Source organism: Mauremys reevesii, linkage group 20 (assembly GCF_016161935.1).
Source record: "Mauremys reevesii isolate NIE-2019 linkage group 20, ASM1616193v1, whole genome shotgun sequence".
Lineage (NCBI taxonomy): Eukaryota > Metazoa > Chordata > Testudines > Geoemydidae > Mauremys > Mauremys reevesii.
In genome coordinates this window covers 14,460,006-14,481,594 of record NC_052642.1, presented here as the reverse complement: position 1 = coordinate 14,481,594, position 21,589 = coordinate 14,460,006, and the positions used below count along the sequence as shown (strand labels likewise).

Sequence of the window (21,589 nt, the reverse complement as noted above, 5' to 3'; positions counted from 1 at the left end):
CCAGTCTGGCAAGCCTTGATAAGCAGGACTACTCACCAGATTATACACATGAAAGCAACGGAACTGCTCATCTGTCTCACATTATGCAGGTGTGTTTGTGTTTGCAGGATTGGGGCCTTAGTTCAGTTGAAGTCGATTTGATTAAGGCTGGGATTATCAAAAGAGTCTAAGGGTACATCCACGTAGCAAAAAGGAAAAAAAAAACCTCACAGCAACATGTCTCTGAGCCAGGGTCAGCTGACTCAGGGTCACACTACAGAACTAAAAATAGCAGTGTAGAGGTTCCCGCTCAGGCTGGAATCCAGGCTCCGAGATCCTCCCACCTCGCTGGGCTTCAGAGCCTGGCCTCTAGCCTGAGCGGGAAGCTCTACACTGCCATTTCTAACCCCACAGGCCCATGTCCTGACCTGAGCTCCAAGAATCACTCTCATGGCTTTGGTTTTTTTGCGTGTTTGTTTTGGCACTGTGTAGACATAACTCCATTGAATTTCAATGAGACTCCCTCAGACACCTTTAAAAATCCCAATCCAAGTCTCCAAAATGGAGACCTTATTATTTACCAGGCAATTTCTGTTCATGGACCAAAACTTTCCTAACTTTGGCAACTAGAGTTAAGCAGCAAACTTCATATTTAGGACTGTACATAAGTGGCCTGATCTACCACAGATTATATTGGCCTTAATGGATATCCAACACTTCTGAAAAAGTCATGCCACTTCAGTTATCTAAGTATGAGGCCAAGTAATTTTCCAAATAGACTTTGGATGACTACAGCAAGTTGTACTGGGCATTTTTAGGCTGGAGGGTTTTTTTTTTTTTTTTTAATTGTTTTCAACTTGTTGCTGGAGGATATATTCTGGTAACTGGAATTCTAACTGTTCCGGTTCTTCCCTCAAAAACTTGTCTGGTGGGATTTACAAAGCCACTATAGGGATTCAGATACACAACTTCCCTTAGAGACGAATGAGAATGAGGCATCCAAATTCCTAGGTAGCTTTGACAACCCCATCCTGGATGCATTACTAGACATAAAATAGGCCAGTAGCTATAATGCAGACTCCTTTAAAATGGCAAAGAAACCATATCTATCACAGTGCATCAACAATTATATTAAGAGTGAAGCAAGCCCACCAAGATCATGGTAAAGTCACACTTTATTACTTATAAGAGTTAATGTGCTGGCATTTAACATATCACATGGAAGTGACTTTTGAAGCCAAGTTGCTATTTTTTTTTTTTTTTTTTAAGTCTGAATGTGAATGAGACAAGATCGGTGCTAGTGCCACTTTTGCTTTTCCCCCACAAAAGTCAAAACAATAAAAACCAGAAACAGGGAAGTTTATGTGATGGAAAAAATCAGTAGGCCCTGCTGAGACTACGATATTTCTTTGGTTAAGCAGCAGTCTGCAAACATTCTGCTCTTGTGGATATAGTTAAATAATTAGATCACATACTAGATATTGAGTATGTACATTCACATCTATTTGTTTTAATAAGCTGGACTTCCTCCTAATATTTACTGATAGGATATTAATTTAGAGAACGATGTGCTGTAGTGTTTTGCTATCAGATATTAAGCCTCTCACTGATAGTGTGCCTTGTAACTCAGCTTTTACTGCAAGCTGACTTTACATACAAAGTTTTCTTAAGAGATGCTTGCCTCATGAAACTCCTCTTGGCGAATATTTTCTGTAATCCACTGTCACCCTCAGAGGATCTTTAGCAGGAGTATCACATTCCTAATGGACCGGCTCCTCAGCTGGTGTAAATCAGCATAGCTCCAAAGTCTGACGACCTAGACACAAATATTTTCTGTATTGTACCTTCTTTAATTAGTGATCTCTCTGAATAAGATGTTGATATACCCCAGAGTTCTGACATTTGGTATTTACTGTCTAAGAACGACACTGACAATAAAACTGAAGCAGCTCTGAACTGTAATGATTCCAATTACCCCTACTGAAATATTATCGGTAACTGAGAAACGGCAAACGAGATGGGACATGGGAGACTTAGGATTTGCCACAGAGGTTTGGGTGGAGGTGGACAAAACTGTACGTGTGTTGAATGGAAAAGTAAGCCCATAGACCCCGCTAACTCTGAAGTATTGAAACATTAAGAGAGCTCTAAATAGGTGAGGGTGAATGACATGTGGGGCTGTCAGGAAAACCGAGAGGGTTTCAAACAAACGTTTCTCGCCCCTCCCCCCAGTTGTTCACATCAAAGAGCACTAGAAAATGTATTAAAAATATTGGACCAAATCCTTGTCCCTACTCCAGCCCCCCTGCATCACTGCAGCAGTAAAGAGCCGCAATAGTACCTGATTAAACACCTAGTGGCGCATTCCACTGACAAGAGACACAAGTGGTGTGGAGCTTCCCATCCAGGTAACCTCCAGTGTAGGTGGGGGGTGTTCAAGGGTTGTCAGGCCGCAATCCATTAACCATTGGCTGCTGGAGTGGCCCTTTGGGAGCCATTGCACCTGGGTACAAATTAGAGCAATTTTAGGGTTGCTCTAAGTTGCCACAAAGGCCTAACCTGTCCTAAGTGATCCCAAGATAGGTGTGTGTAAAAGTGGCCACTTTTGCCCCGCCCACTTGGATCCACAAACCATCAACTATTTGCTAATTAATAATTTCAAATAAGGAATGAGTAAAACAATTTCCACAAACAGTTTGTGGACCGTTCAACAAAAATGGAGGCAGTCCCTCAAGTAATTCTTCCCGTTGTGAATTATTAATTTAGCTCCAGTCAACACGAGTCTTGGACTGTTGGAGCCAATTCTCCAGTAAACACAGCTACAACTTGTAGCCTTGTAACAGAGTGTTTCTTGCATACAAAAAGTTCAGGTATGCCAAAAGTTGCTTACTCAGGGAAACACTTGAGGGTGGAAAAATATATATTTACTTTTCTCATCTCCTTCCCGTTGTCTCGTTTAGACGGAGCTCTCTGGGGCAAGGATGTCACTCATTCAACTGGTGCTGTCCCAGTGTAACCAGACTCTAGTTTTAAATACAAGTCTCCAGTAGCTTCTTCAGTATGAATAATGATTAATTTATATAACCTGTAATATATGCCCATACTAGAGGGCAGCATTCATTTGGTAGGATCTAGTAGAGGTGATATAAAAAGTGATATGCAGTGGAAGTCGGTGAGTGCATCATCATGTACCCCACAGGACAGAACGTATCACAAAATATACTGCACCCTGGTAAAGAAAAGACTACTCGGATCCACTGAAAGCATGAAGTATGTCCTGAAATTATCCTGGACTTTATTCTTTCCCCACTCTTTTAGAACAACGTTAAGGGTTTGGCTTATCTTTGTTGTCTGAAGAATTGGTGATGCTGCTTGCTGCACTCTCAGTGTTAACGAGGTACTTAGCCCGGTTCCTTCCTCGCTGGCTACACCCCTACTGCTAGGAAGGAATAACTGGCAGCAGTCTCATTAATACAGGGTTGGGTTTCCCTGCACTGCCTGTCCTGATTATTGCTTTTTATCTTGCACTTAAATGTGCAATGCTCCACATCTACGGCGTGCAGTTTTTTAATAATAATGTTCTCTTTCCCTATTCATGGGCCCTGATAGAGAATGCATTGCGGTCAGTAGATACACTCCCATTGACTTCACTGGGTTTTGAATTAGACCTAATACAAACCAAATTCACAATCCTTCTAGAAGCATTGATATTGCTATTGATTTTTTGTGGAAGGTGATCAACTACTACATTGATGAGCATCAAGCTAAAGCCTTAATATAGCTAGAACTCTGCTGAGGTTAGGGGAGTTATGCCATCGGAAAATTAGACCCTGCGTATCAACGGGAGTGTTTCTATGGCCCCTCACTGCTAAAGTATCTGATCACTACGCAATCACCACTGAATTTTGTGGTCATTATATTGTTGTGAGGGAGGAAAGTATCATTGTTCCCATTTTATAGATGGGGAAACAAGCTCAGAGAGCCCTTTCAAGGGCTCACTTCCCATTTAGGCAACAAAGTAAATTGCCAGATTTTTAGAAGGCTTCAGTACATCAGGTGCACGTCGGGTGAAAACCTCTTGAAAATCTGGCCCTTATTTTGGGATGTAGAAGGAAGCTGAGCTCTTCTTAAAAAAAAAAAAAAAAAAAAAAAGGCTTTAAATGACTTCTCAACAATCACACAGTATACGAGCCAGGAATTGAAAGCAGATCTCCCAAGTTACAGTCCACTGCCCATATCATAAGGCTGTCCTTCCTCTCTACTAGTGCCCATTTCATTATAGAATATTAGGCCTCCAGTAATTTACCCCCAGTTCTTTATTAAAACTGATTCCCTTCTTTTAAAGTCCACAGCTAGCTGCCGATCTTGCCAAAATCATTTGTTCTCTTAACTTGTGAAGCACTCTTAGACTTCTCATTACAACATTAAATTAAAGTTTAGTAGAAGATGCACAAAGCAAAATAAACTTTCAATTAAAATAGAAGCATTGTTACTGTGAAAGAAAACTGGAGGGAGCTCGTAGGCTTCTTTGCGTTAAAAGTGCTTAAGATTTAATTTCACTATGACATATCCTTGGCATTACATTGCTAATTGATCAAATTTTGTCTGTCTGTTATTTAAACTTTCAATAAAACTTGGATTAATGGAAGGTGTAATCCTCCCGGGCAGAACAAATATTTCCATTGTTCATCTCAGGTACGGAATAGTAATGCCCTACTAATAGCTTTTGCATTCAATCTGTGAACATGAAGTTAATCATACAAAATGCTGTGATTCTATAATTGGTTGAATGAAATTCTCTCTCTGCATCATTTAACCCACCAAAAAAACCCACACAACATAACCCCTGCATTAAATGACAACTGAAGTAAAGAGCTTCACAACTACCCCAGTATCATTTTCAGGGCTGATTTGCTTGGTACAGAATTATAAATACCAATCAACTTATGACCCAGCAGAAGAATTATATGTAATTACACCATCGGACTCTACTGGCAGGGTCTATTTTCTTATTTTTTAAAAAAGGTATTAAAAATATATTTCCTTCTTCCAACAGAAAGTTTAATGTTGATATTTTTCAAACCTATTCAATCTAATCCTCCTTTAACTAAGTTGCCCAAAATCTTGGCTGTGGGCAAAGCACAGCAGAACTCAGCCATGATTTTTATCCATCTGGTCCTGGGGCTGGTCTCCCCAGCATAAATTCAAGCAACAGCTCTAATTTGTGCCAATTGCATAGAGAGGCCCTGACCAACTCTATTTCCTTTGTCCACACTCCTTTTTATTACCAATACGCGATACAGCAAGCAGGCTGAGTTGTCAAAACCCTTTATTAAACATGATGAGAGGCCAATGTTATATGCTGAAGCTCTGCCATTTGCCTCCCAGGAGCAGCCCGTCCCAGGCGTGGATTCCTGAGCCACTGGTTCCTTACCAGTGTAGGCCCCTCCTGCAACCTGATCCTCTTTCTCCAGTTCCACTCATCATACTACATCCACCAAAAGTAGGGGTGCTGCTATACAAGTTCTGATGCCAACTCAGCACCACAGATGCTCTCTGGCAGAATCTTCCTATGGCCTGCTAGCTTTAGGGTTGCTTTGTGCGTGCAGTATGTTGCAAAGCACGTGGATTACCGTTTAGAATCTGGGCCTATATCTAGTATCAAGTTAGACTGTTCATACCATAGAGTGTTGCCAGCTCTAATGATTTTAACATGAGCCTCATGATTTGGTGCTTTTCTGAAAGCCCCAAATCCTGGAATCCTGTGTTTATGTGAGAATCTCAAGGTTTTTTTAAAATGAAGAAATAAAGAAAAAGAAAATGTTTGTCTCTTTGTTGTAGAGGAAAGCTGCAATCCTAAAACCTCAAGAAAGAAGGCAAATAAAAAGAAGCCCAATATTTATTTTATCTAAATTATGGGATTTAGCAATCTTATTTTTTGTGGTCCTGAGCCTGACTCAGGATTTTGGACTACTTGGGCAATACTGTATCATAGAAGATCACACATACTTTCTGGAGGTGAGGAGATATGGAAACATCCTGTTTCTACCCAGCACTTTCCCTACAAATATAGTAGCTCAGTAGAGGAGATGGGGGCCAGATTTATAGAGGTACTTCGGTACCCAACGGGTTTCAAAAAAAAGCACTTAAACAGCCAAGTGCCAAACTTGCTTAAGTATCTAATGTGCTTAGGCACTTCTGAAAATCCTACTAGGTACCTGTCTGCATCTTTAGGCATCTAAATACCTTTGGACGTCCAACACCAGGTGGCTAATAGAGTCATGGCCAGACACAGGGATCAAACTTCTGGTTCCATGAATGGTTCCAGAGTCACAAGTCTCTAATGCTTGGTGGAGAACACTGCAAAATTCTCCCACACATTCTCAGGATTTCTTGTAAAAAAAAACCCCACTTAGAAAACAGCTTCATATAAACTGTAATCCTCCACACTGATGCCATTTTCATGGTGGTATGTCCCTAAGACATTTTACTATTAATCTATTGACAGCTATTACAGACTTTTAAGACACTCACTTGATTCCTCAGGGCACATTCCTGGCTTTTGTAAGATACTTACAGATAGACCCAACAACAATTAACAAGTCAGTCCTGAGAAATGCTCAATTAAAGAAATATCATTATGCTGCCGTTACACAAAAGTGAGTGAGTTTTCATACATAATTTTCTAGGGGCAAAAATATGACAACCCTAACTCAAGAGAAAAAAACCCCCAAACAACTTTCATTTACTAAAAGGACTAAGTAAGGACTGCAGGATCTTAGCATTTTATTACTTTGCACTTATCTAATTTTCAAAGTCTTTGCAATTTTATTAATGTAATAAAATTTGCCAGTAGTCTACATTTTCAGAAACCCTTTAAGGAAAATAACTTCTCTTTTCAGCTTGAGTGTGAGTGGAGTAAACCAAGACCAGTGTCTATCATCCTCGGCGTTCTCAGAATTAGTTATACTTTCTGCTGCAGCAACAAGTAAAGTGATCTCTGTATTTTTGATAGCCTTCTCATTAAGTACAGATCCTCAAAAAAGGTGTTTAGGCACCTAACTCATCTGAGGATATGGGATTGGATGCTTGTCTTTAACTTTCAATGATGGAAAATGCCAACAATTATATTAGATTACAATCCTTGTTATTGTAGATTATATTTCTCCTTTGGTGGTCTGCCCAAAATAAGTCATATTGAGCCCAAATTAGAAGCCAGTATGTGCAGGTGACTGGCTCAGGTATTTAAGATTTAAAATAAAATAAAAAAATAAAAATGTACCCAGGAATTCAGGTGTCTTAACAGTTACACAATACAATGTAATCCCATCAGCATTAAAATCATCACTCCAACAGGAACTCAGTCAGCCAGACACCTACAGTGACTCCTCTCCATGCCTTCATTAGTGGGGGAAGCAGACCCTCAGCCCTGTTTCCCCAAACAAGTGCCTGGAAGATCAGAAGTCAGTCAGGTGATTTCAGACCAAAGGGGGAACCAGTTCCAGAGTCCAAAGCTCTCAGAGAACACCCAGGCACCATCTATACAATGGGTGGGTGTGGGGGGGAGATCCAGCTCAGGGCCCCTGCTGACTGGCACTGTGGCAGTATGGCCTGGGGCCTCAGGCATGTTAAACAGAATACCCCGCATGTCTCATTAAGACAGCAAGTAGGGTACGGGGACCTGGGAAATCCAAGCTCTGTTCCTGGCTCTGCCATCCTCTGCGACCTTGAGCAAGTCTTGTGCAGCCAGATTTTCTGAAGGCCTCAGCATTCAGGCTTGTTTGGAATATTTGAAGGCTTATTTTGGTCCCTAAAATGGGAGCTGAGCTCTTCTGACAATCTGGTTTATAATCCCCCAGCGCCTCCCATCTGTAAAATGAGGCCAACAGTACTGATTTCTTCCAGTCTTTGTTGGTCTTTTCCATTTAGAATGCTAATTCCTTGGGGCATGGATTGTCTCTGTGTATATGCAGCATCTTTCACAGTGACACCCTGACCTGATGCTTCTAGATGCTACCACTGTACTATTAAATAGCAGAAGACCGTTCATTGATTTCAATGGAATTAACAGACTACAGCAGCAAACAAATTGTGAGGCAAGCAAGACAAATAATTATATGAATACATGAATCCAAGCTGCAGGCAAGATCTGAACTTCTCCAAATTTTGGAGGGATTCAGATCTGGCTTGGGGAACAGGTGTGTGTTTCACCAGCTGTATAGCTCAAGGCCACTTTGAAATGTTAGGTTTGTTCAGTTCCTGAGTTGTGGTTTGGACTCATGTAGTTTAAAATCTCTTCTAAAGTGAATGTCAGATGAAGTCATGACAATGGGATCTTGAAAATAAAGTTGTATCTACCTAATTTCATGGCTGTTAAACAGCATTTTATGTGCAGCAGTGATATTTTAGTAGTAATTAGTATGAGAACATTTTACTATGACTAGCAAATATGGATTTGTTTCTATAATGTTAATTGCAACAACATTAATCCTGAATAACGATGTTGATACTGTTCTGACTTTACATTTTGTTTTTAGGTTCAGATGGCTTCTAGAGTGTGAATTATGCATGTGTGAAGTCTACACAATATACAGAGGTGACAATGTGTAAGCTCCATTCCCCATATGAGGCCGCAGCTGATTTCCTGTAAAACGTGGCATTACCACATTTGAAATCATAGCTCAGGGACAAGAGAGCACGCACAGAGAAGTGATAATGGGGTCAGAATATCAGGTGATAAACCGTACCATTAATGCATGTCATCTTTCTAGGGCAGCTCTTTCAGCATGACAAGAGAATCACAATGCAGTTACTCAGTCTCCAAGATGAACTACTGTAACAGCAAACCAAATGAGAAGTTCTATGCATGTTTTTACATGTTTATGGAATAGTTCTTCTAGCTACTTTTACAAACAGATGTTATGCTGCAGAATATATTAGGCACTTGGCCTATTATATTCTTTAATCTCCAAGTTTACAGCTCTGAATGAATCTAAAGGTGATTGACTGGGGGAGGGATAGCTCAGTGGTTTGAGCATTGGCCTGCTAAACCCAGGATTGTGGGAGCCATTTGGGGATCTGGGGCAAAAATCAGTACTTGGTCCTGCTAGTGAAGGCAGGGGGCTGGACTATAACCTTTCAGGGTCCCTTCCAGTTCTATGATCTATCTAGATAGATGCTCAGCTGGTAGAACATGCATAGCCCAACTAATGCCAGTGGAGCTTTGCTGACCTAGACCAGCTGAGCATCTGCCCCATAAGTAAAGACAGATTGACAATATGCTACACTTCCAATTAACCCTTTGATAGAGTTACTCAAGGTCACATTAGTGCCACGGACAGCAGAGTTTGGTTCTGCATATGGAAGATTTGCTCTTACTGCTTCAACAGATTCCCAGGTTGCCATGTTCCCCATAAGAATCCCTAGCCAAATTGCATCTCTTTTCCCACAAATCATTTCCATTTTAACGCAGACAGGATTTTGCAGGTAATTTGATCAGAGGAGTAGAAATTGCTACCACCAAAACTCTCAAAAATTGGTGATTTTTCCAGAATTGGTCAATAAGGGAGACGAATTATGAGCAGAGGAATGGGGAACCAGAACTGTACATCTCAGAAAACATGCACCTGTGCCAAGGTATTTTAGGGATAAGTCCTCCAAGCTGTTGAACACCTACTGCTAATGGAATTTTCAGGGTGATCAACGGATTACAGGACTGGACTTTCCTGCTGGATGACAGTTTTGACTTAAAGTGAAAGAACTATTGCATCCCAATAAAATAAGCAATTGGAGGATTGTTTTAGGCACCCTCCAAAACTATCCCCCATAGAAAAGTATCATTTAAATGAGGACACCCGGTGAAATTCACAGGTGACCCAAATTGTGAGGATACTTGGGGGTGGGGGGAAACCAAGGACATCCACAGAACAAAAAAAAAAATCCCTAAAACACATTTATGCTGCAAAGGAGTTAAAATATCTACAGCCAGAGTCCAAAGTTGGACGAGAGTGTGGAAAATTGAGGAATGTCAAAGTACATGTTGTTGTAGCAACCTTGCTCCACTCCATTCACTGCTATTGCAAATAGGTTAGAGGATGTGCCTTCACCTTTAGAACTGAGACTAAGAAGATGAATTGTATCAAGCAATTCTTTTAAGAAGATACATGCAGTTAAGATGTATTGCCTGGATTATATACAGTTCAAAAGATGTCTAAACCATTTGGCCTCATTTTTTCCCTTCTAGTTTGTATAAGCACAAAGGAAATAAGCTATCCTCACAGAAACACTAGTGCTCACTACAGGGACAGAGAAACCAGATTCATTAGCCCATATTCACAATGAATTGTACCTTAACTTGCCATTAGCACCATCAGTTTAAATTGGGCTACTCACGTAGCCTGCTGCTACTTATTGTGAGTGAGGATGGCATAATCTAGCCCAAAGTTTATAGAAACTATGTTGCAAAATGCTTGATTCTCCTTTCATGTCAGTCCTGACCCAATGCATATTGAAGTCAATGGATGTTTCCATGTAAATACTCAATGGCCTTAGATCCATGTAATTTATTGGAAGTCAAAGGCATTACACTGGTATAACAGTTTGAGGTGAGTATTTGGTTGCAAAATATGTTTACTGAGGAATTTAAGGGCCAGACCCAGCTCCTGTAACTTACATCAATTAGAACCTTATGCTGCAGTTAGTCCTAGTGGTTTTAGTGGGCTTGAACAGACCAATTAGAGGCGGTTGGGAATTTTCCCATCAGGATGATTTTCCAATGGAAAATGCAGCTTCTGCAAATTCAAAGTTTTCTGTGACAAAACTCCAGTTTTGCCAACATTTTTCAGATTTCTGTTGGAGAAAATCAAAACACTGCATTTCATTTTGAGTCCGTTTCACCTGAATCAGAATATAATGTTTTGTTGAACTGACCCTCTGTGGCTGAAAGCACCTATGTATTCACACCCTAACGCATTGTTGTAATAACAACCTTTGTGCAAAATATACCGTGAGGTATCATTTAAAAACTAACCACCACACAGATCAATATTCTTGTGTAACGTCTATACAAAGAGTTATGAACAAACTGAAATGATGACTAAAATGTGTTTGCCAGACTTGTCTGATAAGTGGGTAAACCTGTTTCTCAACAGACGCCTCTAACCAGCTGTCCTCAAAGTTGATTGGCCATCACCTGTCAAGGGCTCAGGAACAGACTGATTTGCAGTTTAGCAAACATAGAAGCTCTTTCACCACGAGACTCCATGTCTCGGTTCTCATAGCTGGAATGAATTTTATCTAAGGGTAACCCTCAGAAAAATGCCATTTCAAAGAATAACCGGACTATAAAAGTAAGGGACAAAAGACCCCAGGCTTCTCTCCTTCCCCAGAGATGACAAAGGAACCAGCCCTTGACTTGGGGGAGCTCCTGACCTGAGAATTTGGTCAGCAATGTTACTGGGACCCTGTTATAAGGCTTTTACCTTGAACCAAGCCTAACTTGTTAAGTGTTTTATCTTTATTTCTCTTGTAACCATTTCTGACTTTAATACCTTATACTTGTACTCACTTAAAAGGTCTTTACAGTTAACTAGACTTATTTTTTAATATAAACTATTCCAGTGTTGGGTTTAAACTGAACTATTTAGGTAGCTCCAGTTAAAAGTATTGTATTGCCTATTGACCCCTTACTGGGGCAATGAATCTCTAATAGCAGAACTGCCCAGGAGAGGGCTGGACAGTACAGAAGACAGGTTTTGGGGAAAGTTTGGGACTGGGAAAGCATTGGACGCAAGTGGTAACCAGAATCTGACTAGAGTGTTGCTGATGGGGTCAGAGCTGCTGGGCCAGGGCTGTAGCTATACAGATACTCATGGTGTGACCCGCATGTTGTTAGTGAGTGGCCGTGGTTGGGAGCTACAACAGCAAAACGTTGAGACAGCCAGGGTTACAGGGCAAGGGGGAACAACCTCTCACTGGTCTGGACAACACTCTGGAATGAGACACCCTCCCTCCCTCCCCTCTCCCTGCTGTGAGTGAGTGTCAAGGAGTGGAGTACTGGGCGAGTGTCTCCTGTTGTCCTCACCACAGGCAGAGTCACAATCTGAGCAGGGGAGTGCATAGCTGAGTAAGTGCAAGACTCTGGATAGGGTCTGTCATGGGTCCCCCTCCGTGCCCAATCCGTACAGGACAGGAGACTGTTACAGCCCTCTCTGAGAAAGCCTGGCCTCTTTAGCTCTGGCGGTCCTCAGTTTAAGCTCCAAACTGTCAGCCAAGATGGTGGCCACCATATATTGACTGTAACAATCTAGCTCAATGGAGTAAGTTACTCAGCATGAACCCGAGGGACACAATCTGGCCCTAAGTTTGCCATAATTAACTGTAAAGTAAGCAGAGAGGCTACAAAGGTCTTTTGTCAGGATGTTGCAAGGGGAGCAACATCTGTACCAAGTCGTTATTGGGCATAAGAGGAAAAAAAGGTCACGTGAGACTCTTCCCTGATGTGTGCTTCTTCAGTAAAGTGGCTTGAGCATTGGCTTGCTAAACCCAGGGTTGAGAGTTCAATCCTTGAGGGGACCACTTAAGGATCTGGGGCAAAAATCTGTCTGGGGATTAGTCCTGCTTTGTGCAGGGGGTTGGACTAGATGACCTCCTGAGGTCCCTTCCAACCCTGATATTCTATGAAATTCACAATTTGCTGGAATAAGACCCACTGTGTCAAACCAAATCAAACCACATACAGGGCAGCTAATGAGGAAAAAAGTTAGGAAGCAACATCTAGTTTGTATTCCTTCACTGATAGAGTTTGTTGATGCAGTGCTAAATTAAGTCCCATTAATTCATTGTGAAAACAAGCCTTAGAGAATAGTATGGAATTTACAGTTTCTTCTCTTGGATTAATGTTGCATGGTAGCACTTTATTTTAAGACTAATTAATGCTAACTCAACAGCAGAAAGTCTGATACATTTGAAATGCATCAACAGTAGATGGCTGCTATTGTACCTGCTGTGATTCATGTTAAAAACCAGCTGAATATTTTCATAGCTGTGATTCATCTTTACATCCTCCCAGGCCTGTACTATATTTATTGTGAATGGACCTTTTTTACTTGAACGTGTTTGAAATGGGAAAGAGATGGTGGCAGAATCTGGCCCTTTTACCCTCGCTGAGCAGGGCTTTACTCTGAGTAGTGGTACTGAAATCAAATGAGTAGTAATACTCAGAGTAAGGACAGCAGATTATAGGTGTATTGCATAGTATATGCTCAATACACCACAGTCAGGTAGGCTGGGAACTTCTGCAGGGTGTGCGTGTGTGTGTGTGTGTGTTGAGGGGGGAAGTTATCTTGATATGAGTAGAGGTGAATGAACAATAAATACCAAATAAACTGAAAAATGTAAACCCCAGTTTTGCCACTGGGGGGAGAGGGAATCTGCCGAGTCCTGCAGATGTCAGATTGCAGAATCAGAGTATTGTCTTTCTATTTGTAAATTGCCTGTGAACAGCTTACAACTAGTCATTAAAAACAAATTAAAAACATAAGATTAAAAAGGTGTAACTAACTTTTGGGAAGGGTTAAAAATCACCACCCTAAAACAATCAGGGTATTTTGCCACCCCAAGCACGGCAGGCAGGCTGCCTTCGGCGGCTTGCCTGCGGGAGGTCCCCGGTCCCACGGATTCGGCGGCAGCCTGCGGGAGGTCCGCCAAAGCCGCGGGACCAGCGGACCCTCCACAGGCATGCCACAGAAGGCAAGCTGCCTGCTGCCCTCATGGCGACTGGCAGAGCGCCCCCCCCGTGGCTTGCCACCCCAGGCACACGCTTGGCATGCTGGTGCCTGGAGCCACCCCTGAAAACAATACACAAAGATTTTAGGAAAACATTTCATTTAGGGCTAAAGTAGCCTTCCACATACTCTCTTAATTTTACAGCTGACCATGCAAGTAAGACAACAGCCTATAACAGATTTTTTGCTACTTAACCAGTATTCTAGTTTCTTAGGTGATGTGATAAAGGACATGGTGGTCAGGAATGGAGATAACCATTTCTCTCCCAGCTGGTAGTACAGGTTACTAGACAATAAGTAGAGTGGTAAGTCTTCACCTTGGCCAGACCGACGTGGACAAAGATTATTACGGACCTTTGCTTGTTCAAAGTACTGCCATATTTGGAGACTAAGAAACAAAACCAGAGTTTCATTCCAGGATTGCAGGCTGCAGCTTGTATTCTCCACAAAGAAGTTATTTGAACAATGTTCCTGACAATATTCTGTTTGATCTGTGTAAGCTGAAACATATGGAAACTTAATTCTTTAACTGGCTGAGACCTGGCTCCAGGTTGGGGGTTTTGTACAAAATCTGCACAGAAGATTTATACAAGTGAGAGGCACATGCTGTCCTCATTAAATATCAGTGTGGCTGGAAATGAAAGAGATTAATAGCTGCTGCAGGAAGCTGTCAGGGATCAATATGTTCCAACATATGTTTTAATGCGTTTTGGGTTCTCTTATGTCTCTCCTGGGACTTCTTTATTTTTCTCTCCCTCCCTCTGCCCAAGGTTATGAAGCCAACTGTTTCCTATGCCTACATGTATATGACTAGAAGCAATGAACTGATTTTCATAACGAATATTCTATAGAGAAGAGTAAGAAGCTGTGCTTCTTATTCAAGTAGCCCATGAAAGATTATGTTATGCATGAAGCCTGAACTGATCCTACTGTGTGCTCCTGTATTTAAGCTCTAAGCACACATTTGGGTAGATTATTTTTCTAGGATGGTGGTTAACCACAATTTCCTTGTTAGTGATTTACTGTGGATTTAGCTTCATTTTAGGGCTTGTTTTCTTATGTCCATGGTGTAGTGGCCCTTATTGAAATTGATGGGATAGTGGATTTTGTTGTTGTTTTTGTGGCACATGGAAAAAGCCACCTACTCATGTACTGTAGGTGAAAATGTGTGGGCAGCAGGAGCCAGATTTTGGAGAAAAGAAAAAATGAGAGGTGCGTATGATGGAAAACAGATGAAAATCAACAGAGGGTATGCAAGAGGAGTGGCTGGCCTGGCTTCAGAAACAGATTCACAGGCTGCTCAGCAATTTGTCTTTTGAGGCATCAGGCATGCATGCTTGCTAACTAATCCAATTTTCCATCAAATCAATTAACAGAGCCCAAAAGGTCCACTTGAAGTCAGTACATGGCAGATGAAATATACAACACATCCAGCACAGAATACAGGTCTCAGACATTCAAAGATATGCCTCCAGTTACACTTCAAACCAGGTGAAGAATTTAGAACTTTAAGATGGTGACAGATGTAGGACAGCTTTATCTGAGAAACACAGAAGGGTTTTTGTTTTGTTTTATTAAAAAAAACAGAGGCATGATCTAATGGTCTGAGGTCCGGACTGGAGCTAGGAATTCCCGAGTACTAATTCCAGCTCTCAAACCATGATTTCATTTGTGGGCTGCTCTAGTTTTCCCCTTTGATAAAAGTATTTTCTTCCCAACCACGTAGGGATGCATGGAAGATCGATCAATTAATTGAGGTTTTCACATTGTTCCTTTGTGCTGCCCCGTCTGATATAGTCACCTGTTCATTCTTGTCTTATACTTAAACTGGAAGCTTTTGGAGGCAGGGACCAGTTTTGTGTTTGTACAGCACCTAACACAGTAGGGTCCTGGTCTAGGACCGGGGCTCCAAGGTGCTAAGACAACACAGATTATATTGGTAACTGATCCAGAGCTGAGAATTGCTATTTACTTCCATAGTGCCTTCCCTCCAAACATTACAACAGTAGCACCTAGCCACTCCCATCCCAGATTGCAGTGCCTGCCACTGTGCTAGATGTGCTGCATATAGAGTAAGAGCCCACCAGGCCAGCGATTAATACATTAAGCTACTTTTTTTTTTTTCAATGGTGCTGCTTTTGGACCATAGGGGACGTTTTACCAACATCACGGGTGGGGGGGGGGGCAGGTTCATGGACGCGTGTGTTCAGGAACTCTGGTCTGTTTATGATCATAAACCAAGTTTTCCCACTTCCCAAGGACTTTTTTTAAAAGGACACATTTTTTTTTAATTATAATAATAAATCTTTCGTTTTTTTTTTTCTTTTTTATTATGAAAAACATGGAAGCATTCTGTGCTGGTTAAGGTGTGCACTGATGGGTGGTTTGCACAGACTGTCCCTGGTGCCTAGTGACTGAACAGTACACTAATTCCACTGATTAGATGCAGCACTTCCAACCTCTTGCTGAGGCTTTTCAGCTGCTCTCTGAGAGCTTTTTTGAATATCCCAGAGGGACTATATCATTCATCCTATGTGTAGACCTGCTGTTTGTATAGTTTCATATTAAAAATTTTTATATAGTATTTCTATTTTTATATATATCCCTGTACCTAGAATGGCATGCAGTGTGTATTTCTCTTTCTCTTTCTTGGAGAGACCTTCTTTCTTCTTTCGCCGTTCGTTTGAGGCGCGCAGAGCGCAGCACAGACTCCTCCCCCACACAGCGATCGATCCTGGACTTCCCGGTCAGTCCATGCTGGGGACCTCTTTCTATTCTGGTAGTGCCTAAGAAACAGTCCCTGGACCAAACCTCTTACCATCTAAATAGACAAGACAGCCAAAGGGTGGGAGGAAGGAGACTTTATAATCCCCATTTCGCATGTTGGGAACTGGGGCTCAGCCATTTCAGCAGTGTGTTGAACTAAAGCCCAGAATGGTATTTTTGATGGCATATACTCTCCTCTGACTGAAATCTTGACCACTTGGGGTCACTAAAGATACTATCGCTATAGCTTATTTGGACAGTTGAGGGATGTTAGGCAAAGTTCACTAACTAAACTGGAATATAATTGCGATACTTGGTCTATCTAAAATTCTCACTGATGCTTCAGTTGGATACATGACTGATGTATAATAATTTAGAACAAAAAGTGTAGAGTAAACAGCTTCTGCATCCCACTGCAAAACAGAGTCACACTTCAGCAAGGAGTGAGGTAATTTGTAAAGCACACAGATTCTCTGGGTCAGAAGAGGCTATAGAAATACCAGCCTCAGAGTGGGCCAGTTTGGTCCTACTGCAATAGAAAGGAGTGTTTGCCACTAAAATTTTTGTGCTAAGACTTTAAATTTGAGGACTCACAGTATGGAACAAAAAGCCAACCGGCCAGTCATAATGGTCAGTTCAGAGCAAAATCCAGACCCTAACTGAACACCATTCCTGCTCTGATGCTTGAGGCTGCTTTTACATAGCTCCCTAATTTAACTCTGAGCACCTGATAGGTCTTAATGAGCCAGCCATTTGATCAACTACTCTTACCTCCAGGAGAATCAGACAGGGAATTAACCCTTACATTCTGTGCTTTGCACCCTTTCAAACACAGTTATACTGTAGAAGATTGACTAATGCATAAGACAAAGAATATGGTAGGGAATGGGAAAGATTAGTCAAATATTTCCAGCACCAGTTCCCCTGATATTCTTTATAAACTCCTGGATATTATTGAAAATATCAACCCTTGTGGTGAGTACAGCAGTGCTAGGAATAAGGTTCTCTCTTCTTTTATTGAAGGGATGGTGCAAAACAGGATTTAACAGACTTTCATGCCAGACTTCAACAAAAGGCCACAGAAACATGCCAACGAGCTAGGAAGCCCATTGCGTAGGTGGGCCATTACAGACACAATACACACGCCAAGTCCACCGACAATAGGGCAATGCATGTGGCTTACTGCAGGTATGAAAAGAAAAAAAAAAATCAGCAAGTATGAGTCTTTGAACAGCCCAGTTGTGGCTCTTGAAAAGGAGTTGTTGTTCCTTGTGACTGGAATACTGTTCTCTTCTCCTTGGTGTCAGTTACAAACATGACTATGAGTGAAAGTTTAGTTACACGAATTTCCATCCTTAGAGGTTTTTAAGGCCTGTCTTGACAAAGCCCTGGCTGGGACGATTTAGTTGATGTAGGTCCTGCTTTGAGCAGGGGGTCGGACTAGATGACCTCCTGAGGTCTCTTCCAACCCTAATATTCTACGACCTTCCTAGAACGCTTCTTTGTAAATAAGTCAGCACGGCGTACCTATAGGGCAGTGGAATAAGGAGACTATCCCAGCTCTGCCACTGACCTGCTGCATAACCTCAGGCAAATTCACCTCTGCAAAATGGCAATACACTGCTTAGCCTCTGTGGATTGACAGATGAAGAATTGCTATATGGACTTACCCTGCAAAGTGCTGAGTGCCCTCAACTCCCACTGAGGTCAATGGGAGTTGTGGGGCAATGAGCACCTGGCAAGACAAAGCTCTCCAAAGCTACATCTTCATTGTGTTTTCAAACCCAAGGCAGTGAGTGTTCAAGCCCAGGTCTTCAGACTTGTGCTAAACACAGCTGTATAGACACTCCCGCTCATGCTCGGAACTCAGGGTCTGAAACAGAGGTGGGGGGCGGGGGGAAGTGTCAGAACCTGAACCCCAACATCTACAGAGAAATTTTTAGCACCATAGCACGAGCCAGCATCTGTAGACCTGGTCTCTGACACTCACTGCTTAGGGCTGGCAAGGAGGCAGGGAAGATTTTAAAACCGTGTAGACATGGCCCAGGAGTTAACTATTTACACTTCTGTAGCACCTTTCATGAGAAACTCCGAATCAAGTCAAGTCTTGCAGCAGCCATGCTAAACAGGTCATATTATTATCCTCTCTACTTCACAGATAGGGAAACGAAGGGATGGCGCAGTGAAGGGACTAGCCCAGACTCTCAGTAAGCCATTGACATTGCTGGGAATCAATCCTAGAATCCACAGCTACAGTCCTCTGCTCTTTTAGGCTAAACTCCTTCCCAGCGTCACCTAACAAACCATTCCTCCCCCCTTCAAGGAGGTGAATAGTGAAGTGCCTTTTATCTGTTTGCATAGCAAGCTAGAACTGAATCAGATGAGAGGACAATAATCTTCACAACTCCTGCCATGGGAATAGGATTTTTTTTTTTGGTCTTACTCTTACTGCCTGGGAGACCGTCAGAAAATAATTAAAAGATGGAACCTTTTATGTGGTTTACAACACTTTGATCAAGGTTTTTTAATTAACCTATATGGCCTTAAGCTATTGCAAGTTCCTTTCACCCTGACTGACAATATCAGAGTTGCTTAAGATACAGTAGAAAGCTTGAGCAATGTGTTATAGTGGAGTCAGCTATTGACACTAAGCCTGTTTATTAACCCCTTGGCTGCTGAACACAACTACAGACCGTGTGTGATGACAGTGGCATTCTGCCAAGGTTGGCATCTCAATGGTGGAAAATACCAGATACGTGAGGCAGCAACAGAGATGTTAGGCAGATGTGGAAATGCATTTTGGCCAATATATGGTATCTGGCACATTAGACAGCAGTCAAGTGGTACCTGGCACATTAGAATTCCATCACAGGTCCAGCAATCAGCTAAGACCAAAGTGTACCTCAATGGTGTAGGCAGTGGATTAGTGTTGACTTTTATTACTATTATTTGAATTACCAAGACAGGGACATTGAATTAGGTGCTGTACATGTACATAGAAAGAAACAGTTCCTGCTCTAAAGAGTTTCCGATCGCAATACACAAGACAGAGGATGACAGAAGGAAAAGGAGATAACATTCCCCTACTTTATATGTGAGGAATCGAGGCACAAAGAAATGAAGGTCCTGATCCAAAACACTGAAGACAATGAGAAGACTCTCATGGGCTCTGGATCAAGTTTAAGTGACTTGGCCAAGGTCACACAGGAAGTCTGTGGCAGAGAAAGAAATGAATCCAGATCCAAGACTGTCCTTCCTTTCTGTATTAACTCGTACTCTGTAGCCTTAGGCAAGTGACTCTCCACCTATCTCAGTTTTCCAGTCAGTAAAGCAGGAATACTACTAGAGCAATCATCCTTACTTCCTAAGGCTGTTGCAGGATTGAATAGGTATGTTTTTGATGTACTCTGAACATGAAATGTAGTATATAAATATTTACTATCAAATGTAGTAAGCAATAAAGTTTAATAGCTTTTATCTGGTATTTACTTGTGTGTTATACCACTTTCCCCTACACAGTGTCTGTTTTGTCTATTTATATTATGAGTTCTTCAGGACAGAGTAGTACACAGTCCCTATCTTCATATAACGCTCGGACCCCATTATTGGTTGCTCCATAGGCATTACCATATCATCTTTGAGTGTGGAACCATACACCAAAACAAAAGACTCTGCATTTTCCCCTCACTCATTCATTGCTTGAAAATGGCTCTGCAGCTTTGGATAGAACGTCAGAAAAAAATTCACTCTGACTCAGAGCCTGCATGCCAGATCTCCAGCCCCCCACATCAAGAGATACGTTTAAAATAATTGAAAGGGACTCTTTATATCAGAAACTCATAAGCAACCTTAATAGGCCATGCGACATACTCTGGATTTAATATTTAAAAAAGCTGTCAACATTGTTTTTCTGAACATTGAAAACAGAAGCCAAATGCATCAGTTCATTTTTATCATAGCTTAGGCCCCTGTCCCAGGGTGTACTCACCAAAGCACCTTTCTTCCATGCCAGGATGCAGCAGTGCAAAGATTCTGGTTTATCATCATCCAGGATGTGTAGCAGCCTGTGTGGCCTGGTCACCTTTCACTTCAGTCCCCTTCCAGCGTTAACAGGAAAAGTCCAAGCAGAAAACCCAACACCCAATGGTCTTTATGGCAGGCCCCTAGCTGGGACCCAGCTTTCTTTGCCTCTTAAATACAAGCCTGAGGAGTTACTCTGCCTGCTGAGGAGTAGAAGGAAACCAGCCCCTCTCCCCTGCCTTCCAGCCCAGGTTAGGCAGCTAAGGACTGCCCTCTCCAAACCCTCCCTGCTTCCCTGGGCTGCGACTATCTTTACCCTGTTTGTCAGCATGCCCCACTCGGCTGCAAACTCCACTCATCCCACCTGGGAGCTGTGGCTCCTCAAGCAGCTTCTTCCCAACCAGCTCCTTGTGGCTCATCCCAGCCTCTTTGGTAGCGGTTGGATGCACTTCAGACAGTCTCGGTCTTTCTCCTTCAGACAGGAACCCCAGCCCAGCCCAGCTCCCCTCTAGGAGCAGTGGTTATGGTTCAGGAACTTGGCATCTTCTTTCTTGAGAGAGGAATCCTCCCCCACCTCTCCTCCTAGCAGCTGAGCTAATTGGACCAGCTGTGGGACCTGAGCCAGCTTCTCCTCAGCTGGCCCCCTTTTCCCAATTAGCCCTCAGGGTTCCACAGCCAGCCAGGTCCTGCTAGGAGCTCCCTCCTGTGAGGGAGGAGGCAGTGTGTATATGGTCCCTTTCCCACAGCTCATCCCAATTGACTGGGAGAGGAGGGAGCCTTACTCCTGTCTCAGGCCCTTAAAGAGACAGTAACAGGTTCTCTTCCCAAACACCACTTTTTCCCTAGGTCTGCTTCGCTTGTCTGCTAGCGTATAAGTCCTTGAACACCTCAGAACACCCATCCGACGAAGTGGGTATTCACCCACGAAAGCTCATGCTCCAAAACTTCTGTTAGTCTATAAGGTGCCACAGGACTCTTTGCTGCTTTTTCAGAACACCCAGTATCTTAAAGGGCGAGGCCCCATAAAAGGAGTGGGCTGT

General features: G+C 42.3%; 1 protein-coding gene across 2 annotated transcripts in view; it reads right to left on the bottom strand.

The window, feature by feature from the left end:
• EXO5 (exonuclease 5) overlaps positions 1-21,270 on the bottom strand; it is a 154,400-nt gene extending 133,130 nt beyond the window's left edge. Inside the window, exon 1 of one of the 2 annotated variants that reach the window (XM_039507344.1) lies at positions 20,914-21,270. In XM_039507344.1, the coding sequence (XP_039363278.1) occupies positions 20,914-20,968 (55 nt within the window). In that variant the 5' untranslated portion in view covers positions 20,969-21,270. Of the gene's footprint in view, positions 1-20,517 lie in introns of both variants that reach the window. The other variant, XM_039507345.1, reaches the window with a different exon arrangement.
• Between the last annotated feature and the right edge of the window lie 319 nt (positions 21,271-21,589).